This window comes from Oryzias latipes, chromosome 2 (assembly GCF_053564925.1).
Source record: "Oryzias latipes strain Hd-rR chromosome 2, Olatipes_Hd-rR_3.1".
Lineage (NCBI taxonomy): Eukaryota > Metazoa > Chordata > Actinopteri > Beloniformes > Adrianichthyidae > Oryzias > Oryzias latipes.
Window position 1 is genome coordinate 45,689,332 of NC_136238.1, and position 26,945 is coordinate 45,716,276.

At 59.7% G+C, this 26,945-nt stretch overlaps 2 protein-coding genes across 2 annotated transcripts in view; one reads left to right on the plus strand and one right to left on the minus strand.

Annotated features, from left to right (window-relative positions):
• The window catches only part of LOC144989155 (uncharacterized), a 209,883-nt gene that overhangs the window by 173,033 nt on the left and 9,905 nt on the right, over positions 1–26,945 (plus strand). The gene's annotated exons all lie outside the window — the stretch shown is intronic.
• On the minus strand, positions 10,973–26,932 carry LOC144988944 (uncharacterized). The gene is made up of 4 exons (XM_078940341.1): positions 24,963–26,932; positions 24,773–24,874; positions 21,117–21,243; positions 10,973–15,639 (listed from the first exon to the last, which is right to left on the minus strand). Exon 4 carries the CDS (start codon positions 15,621–15,623, stop codon positions 11,247–11,249), a length of 4,377 nt encoding a protein of 1,458 aa, XP_078796467.1. The 5' UTR covers positions 15,624–15,639; positions 21,117–21,243; positions 24,773–24,874; positions 24,963–26,932; the 3' UTR covers positions 10,973–11,246.

Consider the following 26,945-nt stretch of genomic DNA (forward strand, 5'->3'; position numbering starts at 1 on the left):
GCAGGGTCTCCTTCTTCTCCTTCATCCACAGCTACCCCTTCTAGATCTTGGTCTTCTTCTTCTTCTTCTTCATCCTCCTCCTCTTCTACCCGTTCGTCTTCATCGTTTTCAGCTCTCTCGGTCTGCACCTGTGCATTTCCCGCCTCTGCATTGAGCGTCAGGGAGGCAGCTCGGCGCCTCATCTCGACGAGCGACGCCTTTGTGTCCACCGAATGCCAAAACCTGTCTCGCTTGAGCACGAGTCGACCGTCTGGGCTCCTCTGCCATCTCGGAGGGCTCGAACGTAGACGGGGAAGCCATTCGCAAGGTCCTCGAGCTGGCGCTTCAAGCGGCGCTTCGGTTCCCGACTCCCACCTGAACTTCAGCTCGGCCACCTTTGAGCAAAACGATCCTGGCTGTCTCTTTGACCACGGCGAGGGGTCCTTCCAGGTCTCGGGGCCTCGTATCCCCCCAGGCACTCCGTTCATTTCGCAGAAGGCCATGAGCGAATCTTTGTTGCGCATTCGCAGAGTCTCCTGCTGCTCCTCCGATGGTTCGGCGTCCTCGGGTGCGCTGACGAGCACGTGCAGGCCGGGATCGCCCCGTATCGCTGCGGCCCTTAGGGTCCTGGGCTCGGAATGCAGCACCAAGTTGCCAGAGTGTCTCACCGGTATGACCCCTTTGGACCTTTCGACCAGAAGCGCGATAGCATCGTCCTCCCGCGGGCCGTCCGGACGTGACACCAGGTACCCCGTCCTTCTGCTCCTCAGCACGTCCAAGTCCCTCGGCAGCGCGTGGGTCCAGCGACAGGCGAAAGTCTGCGAGTCTGCCTCCGGGGTGTACACAGTTACGGCGCGACTCCTGAAGGGGCCCGTGGCTCCCGCGAACCAAGCCACCGCGCGCTGCAGGTAACCGTACAGACCGCGTCTCGAGCATCTGATCTCCAGCTCTGCGTGAGTGTTCCCCGAGAGCATGGCTCTCGCGAGCGAGTCGGCGAACTCTCCGGCCGAGCTCACCTCGGCCCGAAAGCTCCAGCTCTCGAGCTCCTCTTCGCCGTCGGCCTCCGGCTCGCGGCCGTCGTCCTCGGGAACCGGCTTCGCGTACCACCTTCCGGGCTCCGCTATTTCGATCAGGCTGGAGATGGGCATGCGAGATTCGCGCTGAAACCGACTGGTGCCTCTATTCGTGACGACGCAGAGGCCTCTGGTCCACCTTCTTTCCGAGGGGCACGTCAAAACGCGCGATCGCAGCACGTCGAACCCTCTCCACTCTCTTGGGTTCAGGGCCCTGGCGTGCCCGTCTGCCATCTCCACACGCCCGAGGCCCTCGCCGGGGCGGCCGTGGTGCGTGAACTCCTCCGGCGGAGCCCCGCAGAGCCATCTGACGATCTCGACCCCTGCGCCCTCCGGGCCCGCGGACCTGGAGCTCCGGGACACCGGGTAGTCTCGCTCCCAGTCGCTCGGGCGCGAGGTCTCGGCCGGGACTTTGGCAAAAGTCCACAGAGCGTCCTTCAGTCTTTCCCAGGAGCTCTCGCTCGTGGCGTAGCCCTCCAACGGATCCCTGCGCCCCCGACGCATGAACATCTTGTCGATGGCGGACGCTTTGTCCAGGCACTTGATGCGTGCCCTGGCCTCGAGCGGCTCGGGAGCAGGCCACGCGGGGTCTTCGTTCGTCAGCGCGTCGGTCCGGAACAGCGAACAGTTCTCCGCGACCACGGCCACGGACTCCAGCCTCTGAACCAATGGGCCTTTGCCCCTCAGGTAGAACAGGGGAGACTCAGAAGCGAACGCCACCGTGTGCCCGTCTATCACGGACATGCCGGGGCGTCTGGCGGACGCCGTCGACTCGGGTCTCGAGGCCCCTTCGCTCGCCAGCCTAAGAAAGCTCCAGTCCCCCAGGCTCGTCGAAACTCTGCCCGGGAAGGTCTCGACCCTCTCGAACACCAGCGCGGGTCCCAGCGTCTCAGAGTACGCCCTCAGGAGGAGGTCTTCCTCATCCCCCCGAGGCAGCAGCTCGCTCCCGGGGCAGAGCTCGGAAGCGCTCAGGGGTCTGGGCTCGCAGCACCTGGCCAGGAGCGGAGCCAGCCTGTGGTCCCGGGAGCAGAGGAAGGCTCCGATTGTGTTGACCCTGAGGCTGCGCGAGTGGCGGACCTCTGCGTCCGTTCCCCTGGTCCAGGCAGACGCACCCCTGTGCCTGCTCAGCGTGAACAGCTTGCAGGCCGGGTGGCAGGTCAGTCTGCAGCTCTCGGCCAGGTGGCCCAGGAGAGCGTGCGCCGGGGGCAGAAGGCCCTGTCCGTGCAGGACGAACTCGTAGTCGAGCATCACGTCACCCCGGCTCATCTCTGGCACGCAAGGGTGCACGGCTCTGTAGAAGCGAGTCAGGCAGGCGCTCACGTCAAAGTCCTTCTCTGCCCCCCTCGTCGCCAGGACTCTCGCGCAGTGGCCCAGCATCACAGCCTCATCCAGGCAGGCTTCGTACGCAGAGCCGCACTCTCCGGGGCACCTGTCGGCCCTGTCCAGCGCGAAGCGCTTAGGGCGCGCGTTCGCCGCCAGGTTCAGGTTGTATTCACGCAGGGGATGGGAGAGGGCGTCCTCCGAGACGCTCCCGCTCGACTCCTTCTCGGCCCTCGCCACCTCGACCGTGGGGAAGAACTCTCCGTCCCCGATGGCGCTGTGGCACTGTCGGTCCGCCGCCGGCGACCTGAGCCACGAACGCGTGTGTGGGGGCTCTCCTCCACACGGGCCTCGAGCGAAAGGCTCGTCTACGGCCAGCTCCAGCTCGCAACGCCCGGCCGTCCGGCGGGAAGATCTGAAAATGCGCGACAGCCTGCGCTCCTCGTAACCCCTGGCCTGATCGCTGCGCACGGCCCGTTCCAGGCTGGACGCGGCGTCTGCTGTGAGCGGGAAGCGCTCCAGTTCGTGGCCGGAGCGGCTCCAGATACGTTCCCTCCCTGTCTCCGGGGCGTAATTCAGCTGAAAGTAGCAGTCGGGCGGCGGGATAGTCGAGGAGGCGGCGATCTCGCGCAAGTCCTCGGTGAGCCTCGTGCAACGGGCGCCACCTGATGCGCGGGAGCCCGGGCGCACGCCCTGCGTGTCGGGAATCTTCAGGAGGGCCCTGTGACGGCCGCGTCTCGAGTGAAACACCCCGCAGACCCTCAGTATGTTCAAGTCGGCGGGCCCCAGCGTGCGTATGCCTATCGTGACCCACTTGAAACGAGAGCTCGGCCCGAGCCCCCTCCCGAAAAGGACGATGTGGCCCGTGGTCCTCTCGCAGATCGACGGAGAATCCACGCGGGCCGGCGGATCTGCCTCTTTGATGCCCCTGGCGTCCGAGAGCGGCGCCCTGCTCGGGGTGCCCCGCAGCAGAGCCAGGTCCCCATCCAAATCCTCGTGCATCGGGCGCTCGGGCGACTCGGACGGCCCAAGACTCGCTAGGCGAGGACAGGTGCCAGGTACGTGCTCTGACACGATCTGCCTGAGCTTCGACAGAATGGAGCAGTCGCTCGCCTCGAAGCGAATGCTGCTTTCCCTGGAACCTCGTTCGAAGCCCGCGTTTTCCATGCGTAGGTAAGAAAGGACCAGTGCCCGCGCCTCTGTCCACTCCAAGGGCCCCGAGAACCATAGGCTCGTCGGTACGTCTGGGCCCGCCAGCTTCGCGAAGACTTCCAGCGCGTACAGCACTGCCGCGCAGCTCGCGCCGTCGAGCTGAGGAGGAGCGATCACGTCCATGCCCCCGGGGATCAGACACACGGCCCGATCGAAGAGGTACGCCTCTGACCTGAAGCCCTGCGGCATGACACCGCTGTACCGAGGGGTCCTGTAGACACGCAACGTGGGCGTCCTGCTTGCAGACGGTGATCTAGAGTTCCCTCGGACGACCTTCGGCGAGGATATCAGCAGGCGGGGCGCCCCTGGCGCGCCTGTCTCGATCTCCAGCACAGAGTGCCCGCTGGGAAACCATTCGGTGAGCCGTCCGCTCGGGCCTTCCGCAGCTGTCCTCGTCCTCAATCTGCTCTCGCTTTTGCTTTCGGCCTCCCGGGTTTCCCGTGCTGTCGTCTTCCCGCCTCTGCTCACACCTGCAATGTCCTGGCGGCCCGTGCCCCTTCTGGCGTTCGGACTCGACTTGGGCACGATCACCAGAGCATCCCTGAGAAGGTGCCTCAGCACGGCGACGTGGTCGTTCTCGGCGAGCACCGAGAACGCCAGTGGCGTGGAGATCACCTCCCTCAGAGCCGCAAGGCCGGAGAATGCGCCGTGGCGACTTTCCGCCGTTCCGTCCAGTTCCCGTAGAAATCCCTGCCTCCCGCTGGCGCCGGGGCCTAGCGCGGGCCCCGGGAACCAAGGATCTTTCGGCTCCAGTTCCCTCAGGTCGAACGCGCGGTCGCCTTCTCCGGGTAGCACGCACCGCAGGGCGAACCGCGTCCCCAGCCCGCAGTCGCCCAAGGCAAGGGCGCAGAGCGTGCGGACAACCTCCTCGCGGCAGTCGGGCGAGAAGACGAGGCAAACGCGAGCCTTCCAAGAAGACACCACCTGGTAGAGCGACAGGCCATCTGAAGCGTAGATGATACCCGGGACGACCTCGGCTCCGCTCACGTCCCTCTCCTCGACCTCGTAGCCCACGCTCGTTTCTGGCCACCAGTGGGAAGAGCCGCCCGATTCGATCTCTGAGCGCTTCGAGATCACCAAAGCGGGCTCGGCCCCACCGCCTGCGAGCGCCCTGAAGGCCACGTCCGAGAACACAGACAGGGTCTCCCTGAACACGGCGAACGCGCTGTCTGCGGGCCGCAGCCTCCTGGGAGGACGGGGCTCCGCGAATCGCTGGATGCTCAGCAGTCTTCCATCCTCGTCGGCGGTGATCAGCGCACCGTCACCCAGCCTCGCAGCGTAGAGCGACGAAGCGTTCGAGATGCTCAGGGGGCTAGGCCGCAGGCGCCGCCGACGTTCCCGCTCGTACGCGTCGCGGCACCTCGACCGGTAGCCCTCGAGCCACTGCGGATGGAGGCGGGCTCGCAGGTTTCGGCCCCGCGTCCCAAACAGGTAGGCCAGCTCGTCTTCCGAGAGTTCTGCCTTGCCGGCGCGGAGGCATGCGTACACGTAGCGGATGTACTTATCACACATGCGGACGGGGGGCCCCGAACGGCCTCCTCCCGAAATTTTCGGAGGCGAACGGGCTTCGAGGGAGCTGCTCTCGAACGCTTCTACCCCATGGACACGGGCGCGGCCCCATCTTTCTGCTCCGCGTGGAGCCGGGCCGCCGGACATGCTGGCGGATCGCAGCGCACGACGCTGTTCCAGGCCGTGGAGTCTGCGTTTCGGAGGTATGAGGAAAGGGCTGCCGCTTGGAGGAAGATCGAACGAACGGAGCGTGAGACTAGCGGAGGGGAGCGCAGAGAGAGCAGAACCGGATGGTCCGCACCGGAGGAGGTCGAAATGAACACAGAGGACGAGTCGTTCGATCTGGATTCTCCGTCCGAGAGGTCCTTAGTGAACTTGAGGCGCTGCGAAAGCGAAGAGAGCATGTCTGTGCTCTCTCAAGGAAGCGAAGGCGAACCCGAGGGCGAACCCGGGGACGAACGCGAATACAGCATTTCCTGGGTACCCGTGAGACGGGAAAGACGCTGGCGCGAAGACTCTCTGAGCGACGGACGCCTCGGTCCGGGAGATCCTCCGTGCGGGCCCGCCCGGTGCCTCAAGTGCGAAGCCTACGACGCCCACTGCAAGTCCGCTGCTGAGAGCTACAGAAGGACCTTGGGCTGCTACACGAAAACGGTGTCCGAGCTCATGTTGGGCTTCAGGACCGTGCTGGAGAGGTATCCCGAGCTCAGGGTCGACACGGGCGACGAACGCCTGCACTTCATGGTTCAGGCCGCGCTGGGCCGTAACAACCTGGTCCGAGAAATGGTCCGCCTCTCTGCGAGGAGGACTCACGAGCGCGCGCTCGGGGAATCCAGGCGGGGAGAGTCCTGTCGAGAGTCCTGTCGAGAGTCTGCGGCGGCGGCGACCGTGTGCGAAGCGCTGAACTCCTGCTACACGGACGGCGAGGCGCTGCGGATGATCCTGGAGCGCTACACCGACCTGTACGTGAGGTACATGGAGGTGTGGAGGGGGATGTGCGCCAAGATTTCCAGGGATGTCACGCCACTGGAGTTTGTGGAAATCGTGCGGGACAGGCCCGGGGTGAGCCACGGTGAGCCGTGGAGCGAGGCGAGAGCGTATGTGGGTCGCTTGCTCGTCAAGGCATCTTCGCTGGTGCCCAGGCGCGTCGGGGACGAGTGCGCCCGGACGCTCAGGATGCTGGACCTCGAACTGTCCAGAGCCAGACCTCAGAGCTCAGAGGGTCGGGACAGGGTCCTCATAGGGCACGTGGAGAACGTGCGCGAGCGTCTCGACGAGGCGGGCTCCGGCATGTGGAGCTGGGATTTTCACTCGAACGATGCCTACTTTGACATCAGGAGCGACCTGGCGGTTCTCGAGAGCCTAATCGGCATCGGCGACATCTCCGTCAAGAGCCTGCTTTACGAGAGATCCCTGCTGATCTCTCAGTTGAGAAAGGTCGTGAGGAACGAAGGTTCTCTGGAGCTCAGCCTGAGCAGGGCACGCGGCGAGCTCGCGGAGGCCCGAGCGTCGATACGCCAGCTCGAGGCCGCCAGCTCCTACTCCGCGTTCTGAAGGTGCGCGTACGGGGGTGGGACGGGACGCGGTAAGATACTTAACGCGGAGGGCGACGGGCCGAACTCGCCATCCCCCTCACCATGGACGTCGACTGCGATTACTTGACGATCGGCGGTGTCGACGCTGAACCTGACGGTCTGATTGACTCTTGTCCGCATTGCTCCTCCGCGCGCTCCCTGCGCAGGGCATTGGTGTACCAGCCAGCGCACCAGGAATCTGACGGGGTCCCGGCTTCCATTTCGGTCAGGCCGGTCACTTTCGAGGAGGCTTCTTCCGGCAGCATGGTCCCCTACGTGCTTTCGCATGAGACAAGGGACGGTCGCGGCATCGACCCGGAGGACGGGGACGAGACCGCGCATTACTACACGGTGCGGAACTGCCTCGCCTCGATCCGTGGCAGCGTCCACCTGAGAGACGCGGCGGAATACGGAACCTGGCTGTCAGAGGTGGACCAGTGTGCGGCGGCACTCGGCCGGTTGCGAAGCGCAGCTCACGTCTGCTCTCACCTGCCCGACCTGAAACGATTTGTGCTCGAGCAGAAAAATGACGATGGCCTGCTGCACCTCGCCAGCAAGTGGCTCAGGCGGGGCGAACACGCAACCGTCGGGATCGAGATGTTCGGGCCCTTTTTCGTCGATGTGGCTTTCGCGCCGGTTCTTCACAAGATCTTGAGATCTGACTGGCTCGTTATGCGCAAACGGAACTGTGGCACCTGCAACGAACTGAAACCGGGCTGGGCTCAGGAGTTCTACGACGCTCGCGAGGTCCCGCGCTCGCCAGACAGTGAGATGAGGTTCGTGGGCCACCCGACTTGTCCTTGTTGCAAGCCGGGGGAGGCGAAGGACCTTGGCGTCGTGGCTCGGGCCATTGTGAGGGAGATGAGGCTCTGCGGATACACCCCTTGGTCCGCTGTGCAGGCGGTGCGGCGCTGCGAAAGCTCCATGCTGGAGCTGTCGTGCTCCGAGTGCCGTCGGGTGATTTTTACCCATTGCGCATTTCTCATGGAGTGCGCTGCGGTCGAGGCTTCTCGGGAACGCGACTGGCTGGTCCGCAACGAGGCCGTGATTCAACTGTGCTGGGTCGTTCATTCCCTCCTTACGCTCGAGAAGCAAGCCGCGTTCCCTGCGACGGACCTTTCGGGCGCCTGCTGCGTATCGGAAAACTTTGCAGAATCAGAAGATGGGGGTGGAGGAGAAGGAGAAATCCCCAGACGAGGAGAAGAAGGAGGGAACGGGGAAGGAAAAGAGGATTTGCCGGCTTGCGAGACGCGCCAGCACGGAGGGGCTGCTGCGATGTACGCTTGGGCTTTTTCGGTGGCCGCGCACTGCGTCGCGTTTCAAACCTACGAGCGAAACGGCTCGCTGGATTTGGAAAAGATCGTGGTGCTGTACGCAAACGATCATCTCCCCATGCTCCTCGACGATCAGGACGCCCGGGGACAAGGCATCCTGACGACGAGCGTGTCGCCGGACCCCAGACTGTTTGAGACGGCAGCGCTGAACACTGGCTTCGTCTCTCCTGGGCTCGACCCGAGGGATCGCCTCGAGGAGCGGGACATGCGGGTCCCCCCCGCCGGAGAAGTGCTGTACGAGCTCCCTGCACCGAGGACATTCCGTCGCTCGGGTTCCGGGACCCCGGTCGCCCTGGCGGAGATCCCCAGTCACACCGAGGCCCGGGCTCAGGATCCCGAAGCGATAGCGGCCGCCATAGCGCTTCACTTTCCCAAAGTGTCGCCGTGCGCTCTCGACCGTCTGAGCCTAAAAGTGCCTCGACCCAGCTCGCTCAGGGCTGACGCCAGCTTGTTCTGGCCTGTGTTTGTCAACCCCACAAGGTCCTGCCACAAGCTGTTCAAGGCCCTGGCTCTGCCCGCGTCTCCGAGTCCCGCTTACGCGCTAGAAACGTTGGCGCGAGGATGGCGACGGGTGAAGGACCTCGTGCGACCAGACTCGCCTCTGCCCACCGCCTCCGGAGGGTGGGTCGCTGTGGAGCGCGAGCATTACGAACGTTATTTCGAGGGCCCCCTGGACCTCTTGACGCGCGCAGGGTTGACGAGTGAGAGCGAAAAGGAGGCGATGCAAGAGGCTTTGGCGAGAGGCGTTTTGCCGTGCTTCGCGGCCGAAGGGGAAAGCTTACCCGACGCGCTTGTGAATTCCACCCTGGCGCTATCGTTCGCGGCCAGCGGGTTGAGACTCTCTGCGCCTCGTCACCTTGGAGGAGTAGAGCGGGGTCGGCGAGGAGTAGAGGCGGACGGCCGGTCCGCGGTGAGAGTCACCGTGGCGGGTCTGTTGTACTTTGCGGCGTGGTACGTGCTGGTGTACGGTAACGCTCTGCACTCTCGTCCCAGCGCTCTCGAGGTTCTGGCTCGCAACCCGGGAGGAACGGACGCAGACAGGCACTTGCGTGCGGCCATGGAACTGAAGATCGACCGACGCGCCACGACAGGAGACTGGGGAGAGGACGACGTCGGCCCAGACCCGTCTTGCCGCTACTCTGTCCACGGGTACAACGACCGCAGCATCGTGAGAGCCATGCTGATCGTGTTTGAGGGATTGCTCGATGCTCGAACCGTGCTGCGCGCGGCACAGCTGTACGTGCCCGAGCTCACGGCTCAGCTGCCTTTCTTCATGGCCCTAAACGTCGTTCCCTGTACGGTGAAGAGCGCGATCGAGGCACGCGACTCGTGGTTCGCTGCCCGCCTAGGCAACGCGGAGTCGTCTCCGAACGACCCGCCTTACGCCTACCTGGGCGACATTGCCCACGGGATTCGCAGCAGTATGAGAGGCGCCTTAGATCGCGGCGACGAGCGGCCCGTCGCGGCTCCTCCAGCGAGCCTCGACGCTCGAGCCTCAGACCCCTGGCACGGCTGCCTCCTGTCTCTGAGCGAGAGCGACGACGACTGGGGTTCTATCCTCAGTTGCGCGACGCGCGACCTGGAGAGCATGTCTGTTCAGAGCGACCCAGATTGCTGGGAAAACGAGGTGGAACCAGGGAACCAGTACGTCGATTCGACCGCTCGCCATCCAGGCACTGCAGACGGGACGGAACGAGTAGCGACCTGCTCTGAGAGCGCCCCTCGAGACCCCCCGGTCGCCTCCGGAGATCAAGACGTTCCGAGCGCGGCACTCGCGCAGCGTGACTGCCCTCGGTCGACGCTGGAAACGCTGCTGGTGGTGGACTCTCCAGATAGTCTCGGCTTTGCGCACCAAAAGGTTTTTCCCAGCGAAACCGCGGACGCGAACGAATGGCCGGGCTTTGTTGGGGTGAGCTCGGTTCCGAGTCTGAGAAAGCCTTGCCTGACGAACGTGTGGAATACGACTTTCGCCAAGACGCGCAGGGACGCCGTGCCGAGCTCAGAACCTGCCGTATGCAGCTCGGCGTCGCGCCCGTGCAAAACCCTGGCGGAAGCGCTCTGGCTGATGTTCGTCGGCGCGTACGGACGCCGAGAGTCGGACTCGGCTGCCCTGACGGTGGAAGCCCTCGCGGTTGTTGTACACTTGGCCTCGAAAATCATCGATAGAAATTCTACCTCAGGCCTAGGGCCCTGCAAAGACATAAAGGCCCTGTGCGGCGACTTGTACGCAGCGCCGGAACAGTTTCTGCCCGTCGTCTCCATAGCGGCAGGTTTGTTCGGGCGCAACGTCACGGTCTGCTCGCAGGGGACCTTCTTTCACATTTGCAACAGCCATCACGGGAACTCGTGGGTGCAGGGCTTTCTGGAATGCGACGGATCATCGTGGCAGCTGAGGGGCCTGCCGCCGCACACGACTCCAATCGAACTTCTGTTCGAGAGTGGACCGAATCACAGAGCGGGCTCGCTCCGCGCCTACGCGAGGCTACACGACCTCGATGTGATCGAGGTTCCTTCGGACGGTTACTGCGGATTCCACAGCGTAGCCCAGCTCCTGTTCAATGACACGGCCAGAGGGGAAACCCGCGCGTCCCTGGTGACGAGGACGGCCGAGTTTGTGTTTCTCAACGCGGAAAGGGCAGACGTCAGAGAGACGTACCTGACAGTCAACGGACCCAAAAACGTCTCTGAGCTGAAGCGACTCTTGTCTGAGGAGAAGAGGTGGCTCAGTGTACAGGAGGTAAAATACATGCTAGAAGCTCACGGCAAACGCTTGGGACTCCTCACGGAGACGTCGTACCCGATCTACGATAGGGCTTGCGCTCACATCGTGTGGACCCGAAACCATTACGAGCCCTTGAAACCCAAAGTGTTACGATGCTGAGCTATGCTGTTTTCTGTCAGATGTTTTTTTTTTTATTTTTCCTTGTTGTTTCGATGAGGTGATGGAAATAAAAATCAAAGACATACCAAATTCTGTGGTGCACGACTGAATTCTTTATTTTGTGAAAAAGGAATACACTGGAAATACTGTACATGAACACAAGTACATGAACACAACCGCAATGCAGTCAGAGGGTGAGTTTCTTTGCTTCATGCGAGATAAAGTAAACTGCAAAAATGGTACATGGCGACTGCTCTCGGTAGAAGCGACACGGGTCACTACACAGTCAGAAGGAACATTCGGTACACTGCCCCGTTGCCGAGTGAGAGACGGTGCGTGCGCTACAAATTGAAGTGGATGAAACCTAATAGTACATGCTGCTTTGAGTGTCCTCTTCCCGCTGAGGGAGCCCTAGAGAGCTTTCCCCCGCCCCGTCACCGTGCGTGTGCTCAGACCCTCTCGAGGTCCACCCGTCTCCAGCCACTCCTTCCCCGTCGAGTTCTTCGTTCTGATTGGCAAAGGCGGCGGCGAGCGCTCTGGTGACCAGGTCGTACCTCTCCAACGGGTTGAGCTGAGCGAGGGTCACGGGCCCGGCGACAGCGGGCTCGACCACAATCACCCGATTCCACTTGATGACTTGATTTTGTATCCGTACGACAAACGGGCCGTAGGGTTGCACCTCGAAGCCTTGTTCCGTGGGCAGAGAAAGCATTTCGTATCGTCCGTCTCTACCCAGCACGTCCTCCAGCGGGCTTCGCGGTCCCGTGGCTCTTTCGGAAAAGCCGCACAGCCCGTACACTTGGTGGATGAGCTCCTCGTCCTCGGGCAAAGTCCACTCTCTGAAGTAGTTTCTCATATCCCCGGCCTGGAGCCACGACACGCAGCTGCGCTCCTTACTGCGGCCGCCCTTTGAGCACATCGGAGAGCCGTAGGCTGAGTGCGGGCACGCTCCGAAAACGGCGATGTACGCCCGCTTCAGCTTGTCAGCTGCCGCGTCGGGCACGTATTGTCGCAGGTTTAGCTGGGAGAGGGTTTCCCACACGGCGGCCAGACCTTCCAAAGCACCCCATGCGGGCCCGTTCCCGTCCCAGACGTACAGCGTGTCGACAAGGCACGCCAGCAGGTCGACCCTAAATCCCGTCTTGACCCTCCAAATGCGAGCCGGCTGTATGCGCTTCATGGTGAAGCCGAGAACCCTCAGGGAAAGGATCTGAACTCTGAGGAGGCACTGTAGCACGTGGTAGGCCAGCAGTACCTTGTCGTCGTAGAACCACGACACGAGCGACCCCTTGGAGCACCCGAGGTTCACAGACCCGGGGCTCTCGCCCACAAACACCCCGAGCGCCATTTCCTCCGTGTCTTTGGTCACGCAGTGTAGGGCGAAGGTGCGTGCAGCAAAGGAGTGGACTTGCAGGCGCGTGTGCATGTCCAGCAGATTCACCAGAGACTCGTAGGCCATGTGAATCCTGTGTATGATCAAGCCCTGGACGTCCTGGACGGTGCACACGGCACCCAGGTAGTTGGTCTTTTTCCCGAGCACTCGAAGGAGATGTGGCGTGTCCTCCTTGCACAAGCTCGGCAAACTGTCCACGAGAATCTCCGTGAGCCTGAAACCCCGGTCCGGCGGAGCAGAGAGGTCCACGGTGAAGTACCACTGCTCCGAGAGCTCGCAGTTGAGCACGGTGCGCTCCACCGCCGGCACGTAGGCAAACTCTGTGGGCCATGAGAGCTTCGTGCACCGGGCGTGCCCCCGTCTCGTCATATCCCCGTCCCTGTGCGAGTACTCTCTGCCCATCCTCCACAGAAACCTTTGGCAAGTGATTGATCCGTGTACCAGGTCCAATACAGCTGGCCCCCGCTGCATTTGCTTGTCCTTTGCGCCCGGGCCCCACGCATCCCATCGCTCCGGCTTGTTGAGTCCGTGGCACGGCCTGCTGACGCAGTCCTCCTCTGAGTGACGTTTCACGGTGAGGTTGCTGATCAAATCGGTTATGTCCCTCGAAACCAGGTAAGTGACGGGGTGAAAGCGGGCGCAGTCTGACAGTTGCCTCTCCCGCCGCGAGAGCCCTCTGGACCTCCATCTCATGCAATTAGCCTTCTGCACCCGCTCGCGTTTGGCCGAGCTGAGACTGTCCTCCTCGCCGCGACTGTCCTCCATTCGGATGGGGCCCTGAAGCGACTGCCTATCTGCGCTTCCCGAGGGGTTGAGTCCTCCCGAAGCGACGAGCGCCTCTTCTCCGTCGCACCGGGTCGTCTCTGGCAAGGGGTCCTCCGATTTTAGGCGAAGAAGGGTTAGAGTCGTGTCCGCACTCGTGCTCTGCTCGGGGTAAAAGGACTCTTGTAAGACTCTGTACACCATGTCGCTGCTCTGGAAATTGTCGATGTCAGTTCTGGCGAAGAAGAGATTCGTAGTGTTGTCTGTCACAATGCAGTCCAGGGAGCCTGCCGTGTGGAGGGAGCCTGCCGTGTGGAGGGAGCCGGTCGAGCGAAGGGAGCTCGCCTCGTCCTCGTCGCAAAGTCCGAAGTCCTGCAGCTCGGCGAGGGCGTCCCGCTTTTCGACCTTGGCACTGGGCGAACTGTGGCAGCCTCTGTCACAGTCTGTCAATCTCTCCCATTCCGCAGAGAGGAGGCCCTCGTTCACGGGGTTCACGTCCGCGTCTAGGTAGGTCACGGTCCGCGGCTTGCTCGAAGGTTCGCTCGACGACCCGCGAGAGAGAGCCAGTTCCCTTGTCAGATCGCTGCTCATCTTCATAATGTGCTCCAGGCCGCAGCATTCTTCCAGCGTCCGCTGGCTCGCGGACTGGGATGCCTCTGGAAAAAGCGGCTGACAGGGATCCATCGTCATGCTTTTTGTGACGTGCGGATTGCTCAGCGTGTTACTCTTGCGCTTCCTCCTGCCGGTCTTGGTTCGGGCTGGACTGGTGGCACGGGCGCGTCCCGAAGCCTGGCAAGACAGAATTTCCGCCAGGGTCTTACAGCGCTCCAGTGTCCTCCTCGCTGGCCCCAGCGAGGACAACTCGTCCTCCTTCAGGACCTCTATCATGCAGGCGAGCCCGGGCGCCGCTGCGGCCCCGTCGCACCGCGTCAACCAGTCGAACCGCTCTCTCAAAGAGCTGCGATCCCTGGACCCGGGCCCCAGCCACGTGGCCCGCGGCCAGCGCCCCGTCTCTTCGGACCGCGGCGGTCTCCCGAGGCAATCCAGCACCGTGGACCAGAGGTGAGCGTCCGCCATGCCCGTCCTGCAAAACTCAGAGATGGCGGCCTCCGTTGTCGAGCCATCGTCCGGGAGCGCTCCGGCGCGCAGCACGCTCAGCGCCAAGTTGGAGCACGCGGCACGAAAACTGTCTTCGTCGTCGGTCAGCGCAGAGGCCCTGTAAAGCCCGGGCATGGAAACTAAGGGGAGCAGCGACATTGTCTCCCCTGTGTGTCGGTGGATGACGAAGGCGCATGAGAGCTTGGAGGTGCGGCTGTGAGAGTCGTCATCCTTTGCGTTCTGGTACAGAACTCTGCAAGGATGGCGATCGGTGGAGCGGAGGTCTCTCAGGGAGTCCAACACGCAGACCAGCGCTCTGCGGACCACGACGTCGCGGACCTGCTTTCCTCGGGTCTCCCTCAGCCAGCTGTGGAGCGGCAGCCACCCGGCCCCCGACGTTGTCACCACGTGCATGACAGTCGACGGCGCTCCTCCCGCTTGCTCCAGCGCGATGCAATCGAGCTGCGGGTAGTGCTGCCCGACCCCCGGCGAAAAGACCTGTCCTTCGTCTTTCAGCCTGACCATCCGCCTCGCTCTGCATTGGTTCTCGTAAGCCCTCGCGGCTTCGTGCAAGGTTTGCTCCAGGTGTTTGTTGGAAACCAACACACTCAGGACGACGGAGACGTCCCCGTGGAGCGAGGTGCGCACCTCGCGCACCCTCACCAGCGGCTTACTCTGTGTCCTTTGGCTCGTCATTTCGGGTCCGGGCGCGGCCCTCAGCTCGTGAAACAGGCAATGGTTCCTCACAAAGCCGTAGAGGGGTTCGGGCATCCTCAGCTCGAAGCGGTCGGTCGACGGGGTCCACGACCAGCTCTCCAGCTCCGAGCCCAGGTTGAAGTAGTAGGGAATCGAAACGCCTAGCCTGGTGCTCTGCTTGTCCTGATATCTCCACCAGAGCTTGAGGATGCTGGCATGAAGGTGAAGCTCCTCTTCTGGGTCGTGAGGCGAGCGCCGGGATGCGTCGGGACCTAGCGCTAGAAGTAGGTGCCTGGCGACGTCCCTCAACTCGCCGGGGGATCTGTAAAACGTGTAGCGCCTCCTTTTGGCCAGGCTGACGAAGAGCATTACGAAGTACGGAGTGTGGAGGGTGGCCAAGTGTTCCAACCGCCGCAGGTTCAGCCCCACTTCTTGCGGTGCGCGGTTATCGCAGCGATCTTCCACCTCCAGCACGTGGCGACACAACGATGGTTCGAAACGTATTTTCACCCCTCTGCACAGCTGACAATATTTGCACTGGCCTGAGACGAAAAACGAACTTAGTCCGATCGAGCCCCTTAGGTCTTGCGGGTGGTAGAAGTAATCTCTGCGCTCTGCTGCGAGGCGGTCCCGCTCCCCCGGTGGAATCTCCCACGTAGCCCGATTGCAGAGGTAACAGATGGCCTCTTCGACGCAGTCGAAGCAGTCTCGGTCGACGTGGAGTTCCAGAGCACCTGCGTGCAGTGCTGCGGCTGCCACCAGCCACTTGGAGACGCCGTCCTTTGGATCCATGGGCTCAGCTGCGCAACTGACAAAAAAAACATAACACAGAGGAATGGTTGGGCAGGGGTGAGAGACAGAGGAAAGGACTCAGATGATGATGATGATGATGATAATGATTATGATTTGTCACAGACGCGGTTAGTTTTTTTTTTTCACTGCGTTTTTATAACTTTGCCTCGTCCTTTTCACTGGATCGCTTCGCGCTTCGAAGAAAAGTCTGAAAAGTCTGTTAATATCCCTCACGTGACGCCCGCCATGTAAGCATCACGAGCGCCCCCCTGTCATCTTGACTCGGCGTCACAGTTTGTAAATGTTCAGCGAGGTGTCGCCGTCCAACACTGTGTGCGTTACCATCAGTCTGTACTCTCTGTCTCTCGCGTGGTAGTACAGGGTGTGTTGCACGGCTATGGCGAGGCAGCAAGCCCCGTCCGTCTTCCCGAGAGCCCAGGTCCTGAACTGGTCCCGAAAGCCTTGCGGCTCACACACACGGCGAGACCTGGAGCCGCTGCTGAAAGGCGTGGGCTTCAGGGTGCCCAGGGATGCCGGCAGCTCGTACCAGAAAGCGGGAGATCCTGCCCGCGGGGAGCCCATCCTGCTCGAGGCCTCTGGGAGCTCACCGATGGCCGCCGCGGCGAGCCCGACATCTCCCTCGAAGTACGTGTGCGCGAAGCAGGAGGCTTCACCCTCGGGTGGCTCGGGCAGAGTCCCCGAAAAACCATCCACGTCTACGATGATGTAGCGCACGCCGAGACTCTCGTTTTTGTAGTCTACGCTGCGGACGGCCGCGGGCAGCGCGGTGACGTACCCGAAGAGCCAGGCCAGCACATCGGACTCGATCTTCACAGGGTCGGGCACGTGGTTGGACCAGACCACCGCCTGCATTCCCCTGATCTTCGGAACCGCCTTCATGCAAGCGCTCATCACGTCGAAGGAGTTCCAGCGGAGGTCTATCACGCAGGCTTGCTCCGTTCTCATGCCGATCAGGTGGTGCTTGCAGGCGACGGCTTTCTCGCATGACTCCGGAGACACCAGGTCGAGCGCCAGGGCTTCTCCGAAAAGCCTGTTTCCGTATTCGGGCGTGGGTGCCGTGATGGCGCGCCCTATCACGTACAGGGCGCTGAAGTTGTCGCGGCCCGGGAAGAGCTCCAGGGTTATCTCCTTGGGCAGCGCACTCTCGAAGCAATGCGGCTCTTCCTCCACCGAAACCGGTCCCCGTCTCTGGACACGAAAATTAAACTGGTCCACCACACAGAGGGGTCTCTCTGCGGTGCATCCGAAGTGGGATGGGCGTGATTTGTACACGTACAGTCCCGGAGGCAGGGTCCTGGAACGGTCTACCTGGTAGACCAACACAGAGTCGCAGCATTTGGGGTATCTCGCGCTCCGGTTGCACATCAGCCACCTGTACGCCGCTGCCACCGGCTCCATTTCGTACGCCCACAGGACTTGGGACTGGGCTCTGGCGATTTCGCGGGAGGAGCCCTGCCCGCCCGGTTTGGTGGCGCACCGTCGGCGGCGTTCGGGGTTCGGAACATCTGCGCCGTCCCCCCCTCTGTAGCGCTGTTCCGCGGACGCGCTAATCCGTTGCGCGCAAGTGCAGGGCCCTTCTTTCGTGCCATGTCGCAGCAACGCGTCCACTGCATGCCTAAAGTTGAACCTGTGGTGGGAGCAGTTGGTCGTGCCCTCTCCGAGAGACCTCAGGCTCACGCCTTCAGTTCCGGGGGCGTACAGCACGCCGCCGATCACTGGCACGGGGTCTAGCGCCAAGGCCCTGTACAGGGAGCAGCACAGCTCCCGCTTCGCTTCCATCGTGGACTGAGCTTCCTCAGACGGCGGAGGGGGCCACGGGTGTTATGTCGACGATGTCGCGAGGAGAGGGGGAAGCTCCTCGAGAGGGCCCTCACGACGCCTTTGCAGGGAGGGTACCCGTCGAACTGTTGATGGAGTGTAAAAGAAAGCGTCAGAAGGCCTCAGTGGAGGCCGCTCTCAAGTCTACGAATCTATACAGGAGAGTTTCCACGATCAGCTACGTCGGCGGAGCGTCCAAGGTCGGCAGAGCGAGGGTCGACAAGCGGTCGGGGTGCGCAAAGTGCCTGTCGTGTCTGGTGACCTTGGTCAAAGGCAGCAAGCAAAGGAGCAGAGCCGGCGTCAAGCTCCGATGTCCTTGCGAAGCCAGGGTGTGCGAGACCTGTTTCGTGAATGACCCACACTGGTACCTGACGGAGCCTCACTTCAGCAGCTGCCCGTCCCTCCGCGGGTTCATCTGTTCCACGTGCGCCTGTTTTGCAGGACTCGTCGAGAAACCATGTTGCCTCTGGATGTGCCCGGGCTGTTCGGACGGGGTCCGAGAGAAGGGCGTCGCCTGCTCGCTGTGCTCAAAACCCGTGCCTCGCGGGAAGCCATCCGCGCGTCGCTCCCTCTGGTGCGAAGCGGCGGATCCGGGTCGACGGGCTGCGGAGCCTCCCTCGGACGCCCCATGTTTGGACGAGGGCAAAGTCTCAGACGGCAGGGAGCTGATCAAGGCTCGCGTCTTGGAGCGTGCGGCAGAGAGAAGACACCTGTCGTCTGCCGACCTCGCCGTCCTCTTCCCGGAGTGCGAGCCTCGGCCGGGCAGATGCTCGTGCGAGGCAAACGGCGACCCCAATCCCATGTGCCCACGCTGCACCCCCGTGCTGGCCGTGTTGGAGCTGCTGGCCAGGAACCCGAAACCGCTCATGGCATCTTTCGCGGAGCGCGCGGTGCCTGGACGAGCCCTGGCCCGTAACACGTACGACAGGGCCCTGCTCACGGAGATGCTGAATGACAGAGGGCTCCCTTGGTGCGCTAATCGCAACTCCTGCAAAGGAATGCTGGTCAACGTGCGGACGGGCCCCTTGACGACTCTGATGTCCCCAGAGGCTTACAAGCAATATGTTCTGGAACGAGATAAGGTGCAGCGCTCGGGCGACGGCGAGCCGAACATCGTGCCGCAGCCTTCCTGCTGCGTCCTGTGCCTGCTGTTTAATCAGTCCGCCGCGGTCTCGCAGATGTGCGGTTCGCAGGGCCTCCGGCTCGAAACCCCCCGCACGGACCCCGTGTACTACTTCAACGTGAAGTTCGCACCAGACGTGGGCCTGCCTGAGGTATCGGTGAGAGACTACCAAGGGTTCCTTGTCAACTTTCAAGGTTCCGTGGGAAGCTACAAGCCCGCGTTCTACTACAACTGGAGACACATGCTGGAAATGTTACACAGAGACGCCTCTGGAGCAGTGACCCTCATTCACCCCGGACAAAGGCAGCTTTAGACTCTTGTCTCTTCGAGGTACGATAAGCTGTGCTCGAAAAGGGCGACTGTTTTGTAAAAGAAAAAAAAAAAGAGAAAAGCCAACCGTTGATCAATTAGGATTTAAAGTATGAACTCACTTACGTGGTCCTGAGCTCTAAGCTGTGCGATCCAGGTTCAGCAACACGAAGCCTTGTGAGATTCTGCAAAGTGGAAAAAGAGGGGAGTATGCAAAGGAAAGATTGCCCTCCTCTGTGTTGCTCTTTGCAGCGTGACAACTGGCTTTGCACGGGCCCTTGGTAGAAATCTGCCACGCTGCACTGAGTCTTAATCTCTGTGGTTGGACCTCACTGTCCTCTTTGCCCCTCCCTCTTTCCCTGCAGCGGGTGTGGGGGGGCTTACAATCAGCCTCCTCCTCCTTCAGAATGAAGGCCCCACCTTCTAACGTTTCCTCTTTTTCTTCCAGTGTCCTCCTTCTCCCTCTCTGTCTGACTCTGCCTCGCTGAAGTCTGACGGGAGTGCGGCGGACCGGAAACGGAAACTAGACCAGAAGATTTGGATCACAGGCCCTTTAAAACTTGTTCCGTGCAAACCAAGACAGGTCATAGTAACCTTACGCGAGTTTAACAAAGACTGGAGGGAAGTTGCTCCGTGAAGAGCGCGACAGTTCGAGAGAGAGAAAAATCAATCCTTCTGCCATGGAAAAGTACTGGAAGACCAGCTTTTGCCTGGGCAAGGGGGGCTTCGGCAAAGTGTTTCTGGGAAAGAGGCGAAGCGACGGGATTTCCGTGGCCCTGAAGATTATCCCGCTCTCGCGTACGAGATGCTGCGAGGTTGATGGGACCAGTAAGCCATTCGAAGCTGTCGCCTTGGAAATGGTCTCCAAAGACCCTCCGTTTCCTGGGATCATCCGCATGCTGGACTTTTACAAGACCCCGTATAATTGGGTGATAGTCACGGAGAAGCCAGAGAACACGCAAGATCTGTACGAATACATCACGATCAGTAAGCGTCTGCGCGAGGACACGGCCAGAGAATTTTTAGGTCAGGTCATCCAGGCCTTGCTCCACTGTCACAGCCGCGGTGTTGTGCACATGGACGTAAAAGACGAAAACCTGCTGGTGGACCTGACGACGCTCGAGCTGAAACTCATCGACTTTGGCTCCGCCGAATTTCTTGAACCCGACAAAGTGTACGACATGTTCCACGGGACTGCGGCATATGGGCCCCCCGAACGGCTCACACAAGGATGCTACAAAGCTCTTCCATCTGAGGTTTGGTCGTTGGGGATTCTTTTGTACGACATGGTGCACGGGGACATACCATTTGGAAACGACAGGGAGCTCCTACTGGGCGAGCTTAGATTCGAAAAAGACCTCTCTGAGGACTGCGTGGCCCTGATAAAATGGTGTTTGAGCAGGACGCCCGAAGAGAGACCGATGCTGAAAGACATACTGGCCCACCCTTGGATGCTGAAGCGAGGCTCGGAGGCGCACGAAGGCGACGCCACGGCTGGAGCCCCGAAGCCCACGCGAGGGGATCTCCAGCAATCGGAGCCCGGCTCTGCTCTGGCGGCCCGAGCCCACGATGTCGACACGCCGACCCGTCGAGGGTCCGTCTCGTCCGTGGGAAACGAAAAGCAGCTTCGTCCGGCGATGGCGACGCTCTGCTCCGAGGGCTTCGAATCAATCTGGAGGAGATTGCCGTCCTTCGACCGACTTCCCAGTCGTCAGGGGAGTATCGCCGCAGAGACAGGACTTACCGAGGCTCGTTGCCACTCAGAGGTCTCGCAGAGCGGAGCTCATCGTCCGGGTCAGGGAGAGCTCCCAAAAACGGAGTAGGATGTAGGATGTTGAACAAAATGGCTAACTGCTCATGTTGTATAGATGCCAGTTCCATGATAACTCAATAGAGCTTGTTCCCTGATGCCTACTGTACAGTTTTTTTTTTTGCCTTGTTCGAATAAAAGTCAAACTGGAACCTCAACGTTGCATATTCGCTTTCTTTTTTGCTCATGGGTTTTGTCCCAACATGACTATTTGAAGAGATATTTTTCTAATTATTGGATACATCACACAATCTCGGTTTTTAAAGATTGAAAAATTTAAAAAAAAAATACATTGGTGTGTACATTTTTAATCGTATAATGGTCAGTATATACACGTTAGATAAAGTGATTACCACACACAAAGGTTACATGATTTTGGTCAGCATATACACAGGTTAAATGAAGTGAATACCATATACAAGGAATGGCAGCCAGAGCTGTCTGCTGTGACGTTACTTTGATGACCCAGACCTCCCGCTCGCCGTAGCACCAACAGAGTGGGGTGGAAATGAAACGGTCCAAAGAACCTTCATGCAGCTCTACTCAAAAAGAAAAACAAAAACAAAACAAGAGTGTGTTGGAAAAGTCAGCAGAAGTCGATGGTATTTACTTACCAAATACCAAAAGAAACAAAATTAGTTGTAGCGTTAGATACAAGGGGGCTTACAAAGAGGCTCCGACCCAAGTTTAGGGACACTGACCTGAGTTCTGAGACTCAGACCATCAGAGGAAGCTTTGGACCTTAATCTCTCACAAAAAGAGTCTCAGTGAAAATCTGCTAAAAATGTATACTGAAAAAAAAAAAAAAATTGTTCCACACGCTCTCTTGTAGGTCCGTTCGACCCCAACACTAACTAAAACTAAACAGTAGCTCCGCACACTGTCTCGCGGGGTCCGTGAGACCCAACGCCGACTGGAACCAAACAGTGGGTCCGCGCGCTGTCTCGCGGGGTCCGTTAGACCCCGAACAGAATTGGAACGAAACACAGGCTCTGCGCGCTGTCTCGCGGGGTCCGTGAAACCCCGTACAGAATTGGAACGAAACACAGGCTCCGCGCGCTGTTTGCACGGTCCGTTAAACCCCGAACAGAAGTGGAACGAAACACAGGCTCCGCGTGCTGTCTCGCGGGGTCCGTGAGACCCCGTACAGAATTGGAGCGAAACACAGGCACCTCGCGCTGTCTCGCATGGTCCCAGCGACCCCGTCTCGATTTGGAACCAAACAGTGGCACCTCGCGCTGTCTCGCGTGGTCCGTGAGACCCCGTACAGAATTGGAACCAAACAGTGGCACCTCGCGCTGTCTCGCGGGGTCCGTGAGACCCCGTAGAGAGTTGGAACGAAACACAGGCTCTGCGCGCTGTCTCGCGGGGTCCGTGAGACCCCGTACAGAGTTGGAACGAAACACAGGCTCCGAGCGCTGTCTCCCGGGGTCCGTGAGACCCCGTACAGAATTGGAAGGAAACACAGGCTCCGCGCGCTGTCTTGCACGGTCCGTGAGACCCCGAACAGAATTGGAACCAAACTGTGGCTCCGAGCGCTGTCTCGCGGGGTCCGTGAGACCCCGTACAGAGTTGGAACGAAACACAGGCTCCGCGCGCTGTCTCGCGGGGTCCGTGAGACCCCGTACAGAGTTGGAACGAAACACAGGCTCCGAGCGCTGTCTCCCGGGGTCCGTGAGACCCCGTACAGAATTGGAACGAAACACAGGCTCCGCGCGCTGTTTGCACGGTCCGTTAGACCCCGAACAGAAGTGGAACGAAACACAGGCTCCGCGCGCTGTCTCGCGGGGTCCGTGAGACCCCGTACAGAATTGGAACGAAACACAGGCTCCGCGCGCTGTCTTGCACGGTCCGTGAGACCCCGAACAGAATTGGAACCAAACTGTGGCTCCGAGCGCTGTCTCGCGGGGTCCGTGAGACCCCGTACAGAGTTGGAACGAAACACAGGCTCCGCGCGCTGTCTCGCGGGGTCCGTGAGACCCCGTACAGAGTTGGAACGAAACACAGGCTCCGAGCGCTGTCTCCCGGGGTCCGTGAGACCCCGTACAGAATTGGAACGAAACACAGGCTCCGCGCGCTGTTTGCACGGTCCGTTAGACCCCGAACAGAAGTGGAACGAAACACAGGCTCCGCGCGCTGTCTCGCGGGGTCCGTGAGACCCCGTACAGAATTGGAACGAAACACAGGCTCCGCGCGCTGTCTCGCACGGTCCCAGCGACCCCGTCTCGGTTTGGAACCAAACAGTTGCACCTCGGGCTGTCTCGCGTGGTCCGTGAGACCCCGTCTCGATTTGGAACCAAACAGTGGCACCTCGCGCTGTCTCGCGGGGTCCGTGAGACCCCGTACAGAGTTGGAACGAAACACAGGCTCCGCGCGCTGTCTCGCGGGGTCCGTGAGACCCCGTACAGAGTTGGAACGAAACACAGGCTCCGACCGCTGTCTCCCGGGGTCCGTGAGACCCCGTACAGAATTGGAACGAAACACAGGCTCCGCGCGCTGTTTGCACGGTCCGTTAGACCCCGAACAGAAGTGGAACGAAACACAGGCTCCGCGCGCTGTCTCGCGGGGTCCGTGAGACCCCGTACAGAATTGGAACGAAACACAGGCTCCGCGCGCTGTCTCGCACGGTCCCAGCGACCCCGTCTCGGTTTGGAACCAAACAGTTGCACCTCGGGCTGTCTCGCGTGGTCCGTGAGACCCCGTACAGAATTGGAACCAAACAGTGGCACCTCGCGCTGTCTCGCGGGGTCCGTGAGACCCCGTACAGAGTTGGAACGAAACACAGGCTCCGCGCGCTGTCTCGCGGGGTCCGTGAGACCCCGTACAGAGTTGGAACGAAACACAGGCTCCGAGCGCTGTCTCCCGGGGTCCGTGAGACCCCGTACAGAGTTGGAACGAAACACAGGCTCCGAGCGCTGTCTCCCGGGGTCCGTGAGACCCCGTACAGAGTTGGAAGGAAACACAGGCTCCGAGCGCTGTCTCGCGGGGTCCGTGAGACCCCGTACATAATTGGAACGAAACACAGGCTCCGCGCGCTGTCTAACACGGTCCGTGAGACCCCGAACATAAGTGGAACGAAACACAGGCTCCGAGCGCTGTCTCGCGGGGTCCGTGAGACCCCGTACAGAATTGGAACGAAACACAGGCTCCGCGCGCTGTCTAACACGGTCCGTGAGACCCCGAACAGAATTGGAACGAAACACAGGCTCCGCGCGCTGTTTAGCGGGGTCCGTGAGACCCCGTACAGAATTGTAACCAAACAGTGGCACCTCGCGCTGTCTCGCGGGGTCCGTGAGACCCCGTACAGAATTGGAACGAAACACAGGCTCCGCGCGCTGTCTCGCGGAGTCCGTGAGACCCCGTACAGAATTGGAACGAAACACAGGCTCCGAGCGCTGTCTCCCGGGGTCCGTGAGACCCTGTACAGAATTGGAACGAAACACAGGCTCCGCGCGCTGTCTCGCACGGTCCCAGCGACCCCATCTCGATTTGGACCCATTCCGTGGCACCTCGCGCTGTCTCGCAGGGTCCGTGAGACCCCGTACAGAGTTGGAACGAAACACAGGCTCCGCGCGCTGTCTCGTACGGTCCGTGAGACCCCGAACAGAGTTGGAACCAAACTGTGGCTCCGCGCGCTGTCTCGCGGGGTCCGTGAGACCCCGTACAGAATTGGAACGAAACACAGGCTCCGCGCGCTGTCTCGGGGGTCCGTGAGACCCCGTACAGAATTGGAACGAAACACAGGCTCCGCGCGCTGTCTCGCGGGGTCCCAGCGACCCCGTACAGAGTTGGAACCAAACAGTGGCACCTCGCGATGTCTCGCACGGTCCGTGAGACCCCGAACAGAATTGGAACGAAACACAGGCTCCGAGCGCTGTCTCCCGGGGTCCGTGAGACCCCGTACAGAGTTGGAACGAAACACAGGCTCCGCGCGCTGTCTCGCACGGTCCCAGCGACCCCGTACCGATTTGGAACCAAACAGTGGCACCTCGCGCTGTCTCGCGGGGTCCGTGAGACCCCGTACAGAGTTGGAACCATCAGTTTCTCTTTGAAAGCTCAAACACGAACCTGTTTCTGTAGATCCATGACATGTGGGTTACAGTGGGCCACAGGCTGGTTTACCTTCTCCCTTTGCTGCGGATCAGCAGCACCAGTGTTGCTGGCTTGTGACTGTGGGGCAAGTAAGATTAACTGAATATCAAAAAAAATAAGTTGTTTCAAAGAAGTTGGATTTGACGAACATCCCACGTTGACCAACCTCAGAGTTCTTCATTGTTTTGGTCCTCGCCTCGTAGTTTAGCATGTCAAACGGGTCGAGCCACTCACCGTTGACTGTCTGTCCGGAATTGGACAGAACCAGACTGCAGGACAGCAAAAACAACCAGAGCATCTTCTCTGGAGACCAAATTGGTTTGAACTAACTAGCTAGTAACGGAAGAAGAAAACTATGGAAGCCGAAATTGCTTCCGGTTATTTTTTTTAAAAAAAAAGCAGCAGAAAACCATTTAGGTTTGTTCATTTGTTTCTCTTGACCTTTCTTGATCACATAAAAAAAAAGAAACGTAAACACAAACAGTACACTTCGAAAAGCCTCAAGGGTGATGTAGAAAAGTGAATGCTAAAGAAAAAAAAAATACTTGGGGTCAATCGCACCCCATGAGCCAGCGGGTGGAAGGGAACCGGAAAAGCGAGAGCCCCGGTGGTGGGCCATGAGAGAAGAGTGAATGCTAAAAAAAAAAAAAAATACTTGGGGTCAATCGCACCCCATGAGCCAGCGGGTGAAAGGGAACCGGAAAAACGAGACCCCCGGTGGTGGGCCATGAGAGAAGAGTGAATGCTAAAGAAAAAAAAAAATACTTGGGGTCAATCGCACCCCATGAGCCAGCGGGTGGAAGGGAACCGGAAAAACGAGACCCCCGGTGGTGGGCCATGAGAGAAGAGTGAATGCTACAGAAAAAAAAAAAATACTTGGGGTCAATCGCACCCCATGAGCCAGCGGGTGAAAGGGAACCGGTAAAGCGAGACCCCAGGTGGTGGGCCATGAGAGAAGAGTGAATGCTAAAGAAAAAAAAAAAAAAAAAACTTGGGGTCAATCGCACCCCATGAGCCAGCGCCAATCCCCTCAGTGGCCACACAAAAAAAAAAAAAAAAACTTGGGGTCAATCGAACCCCACGAACCAGCGGGAGGAAGGTGGTTGCTAAATAAGTGGCGCCCCTGGTGGCTGAGGGCAATAAAAGAGAATGGGGTATTAGTGACCCCTAGAGGCAGGGTATAGAAATGAACGGTGGAAAACAAGACCCCTGGTGGTCTGGGGGTATAACTAAAATGGAGAAATGGCGGCCTCTGCTGGACGGGGACAAAAAAGAAAAGGGGGGTTTGGCGCCCTCTACCAGTCGGGGATATAGAGGGTGCCTGAAACGTACAAAAAAAATTTTTCAGGAACTCGACCTCTTCGATTGCGGTGTACCTGTCTGGTGTACCTGTCTGGGGTCAATACCAAAGGGGGGTATGCGTTTTTAAAATGACCCCCCCTCCTTATCTTTTTTTTTAATCCATGCTTTTCTTTTCCCCTAAGACAGCACAAGGGTTATCACCTGTGGACAGTTTAGAGTTGCCAATCAACCTATGACGCATGTTTTTGAAGATTCAAGATGGGTTTATTGTCATTTCACACACAGTATCTGTGAGGAAGTACACGGGTGAGACGAGATGCTGTTTCTCACTAGCAAGACCGTGCAAAAGAGAAAAAATCTACAATAAAATAAGATGAATAAAAAATTAAGTGAAAGAAATAAAGATAAAAAAGATTAATATAAGATAAAATAGAATAGAGACCAGCATTCAGTGAGAAAGTGACTGTGTTATTGTTCTCCTTCACTCTGTAACACCAAACATGAACTTGCGCTGTTAGATTTCCATGAATATCACTACATTCTTTTATTTGGGAACTATTTTGTGCAGCGTAATGTTACGTTTCTGTATAAACAAAGGTGGAGCCTCCTGCCCCGCGTTCTTCATGGCTGTCAGCCTTCAGGTGACTAAGTGTCTGCAGTCTGTTTATTACCGGGCGATAGATAATATTCTGAGAAGATGTCTGTACCAAAGAGCACAGGTGAAGCCTCGCGTGCAGCTCCAGAGCGGTCCGCTGCAGAAGAATCAACACACACATTCCAACATACGTGTGTGCGCGCTCCTTCCTCCTGCACACTCAGCACGATATCATCATCCATCGTGATGGGT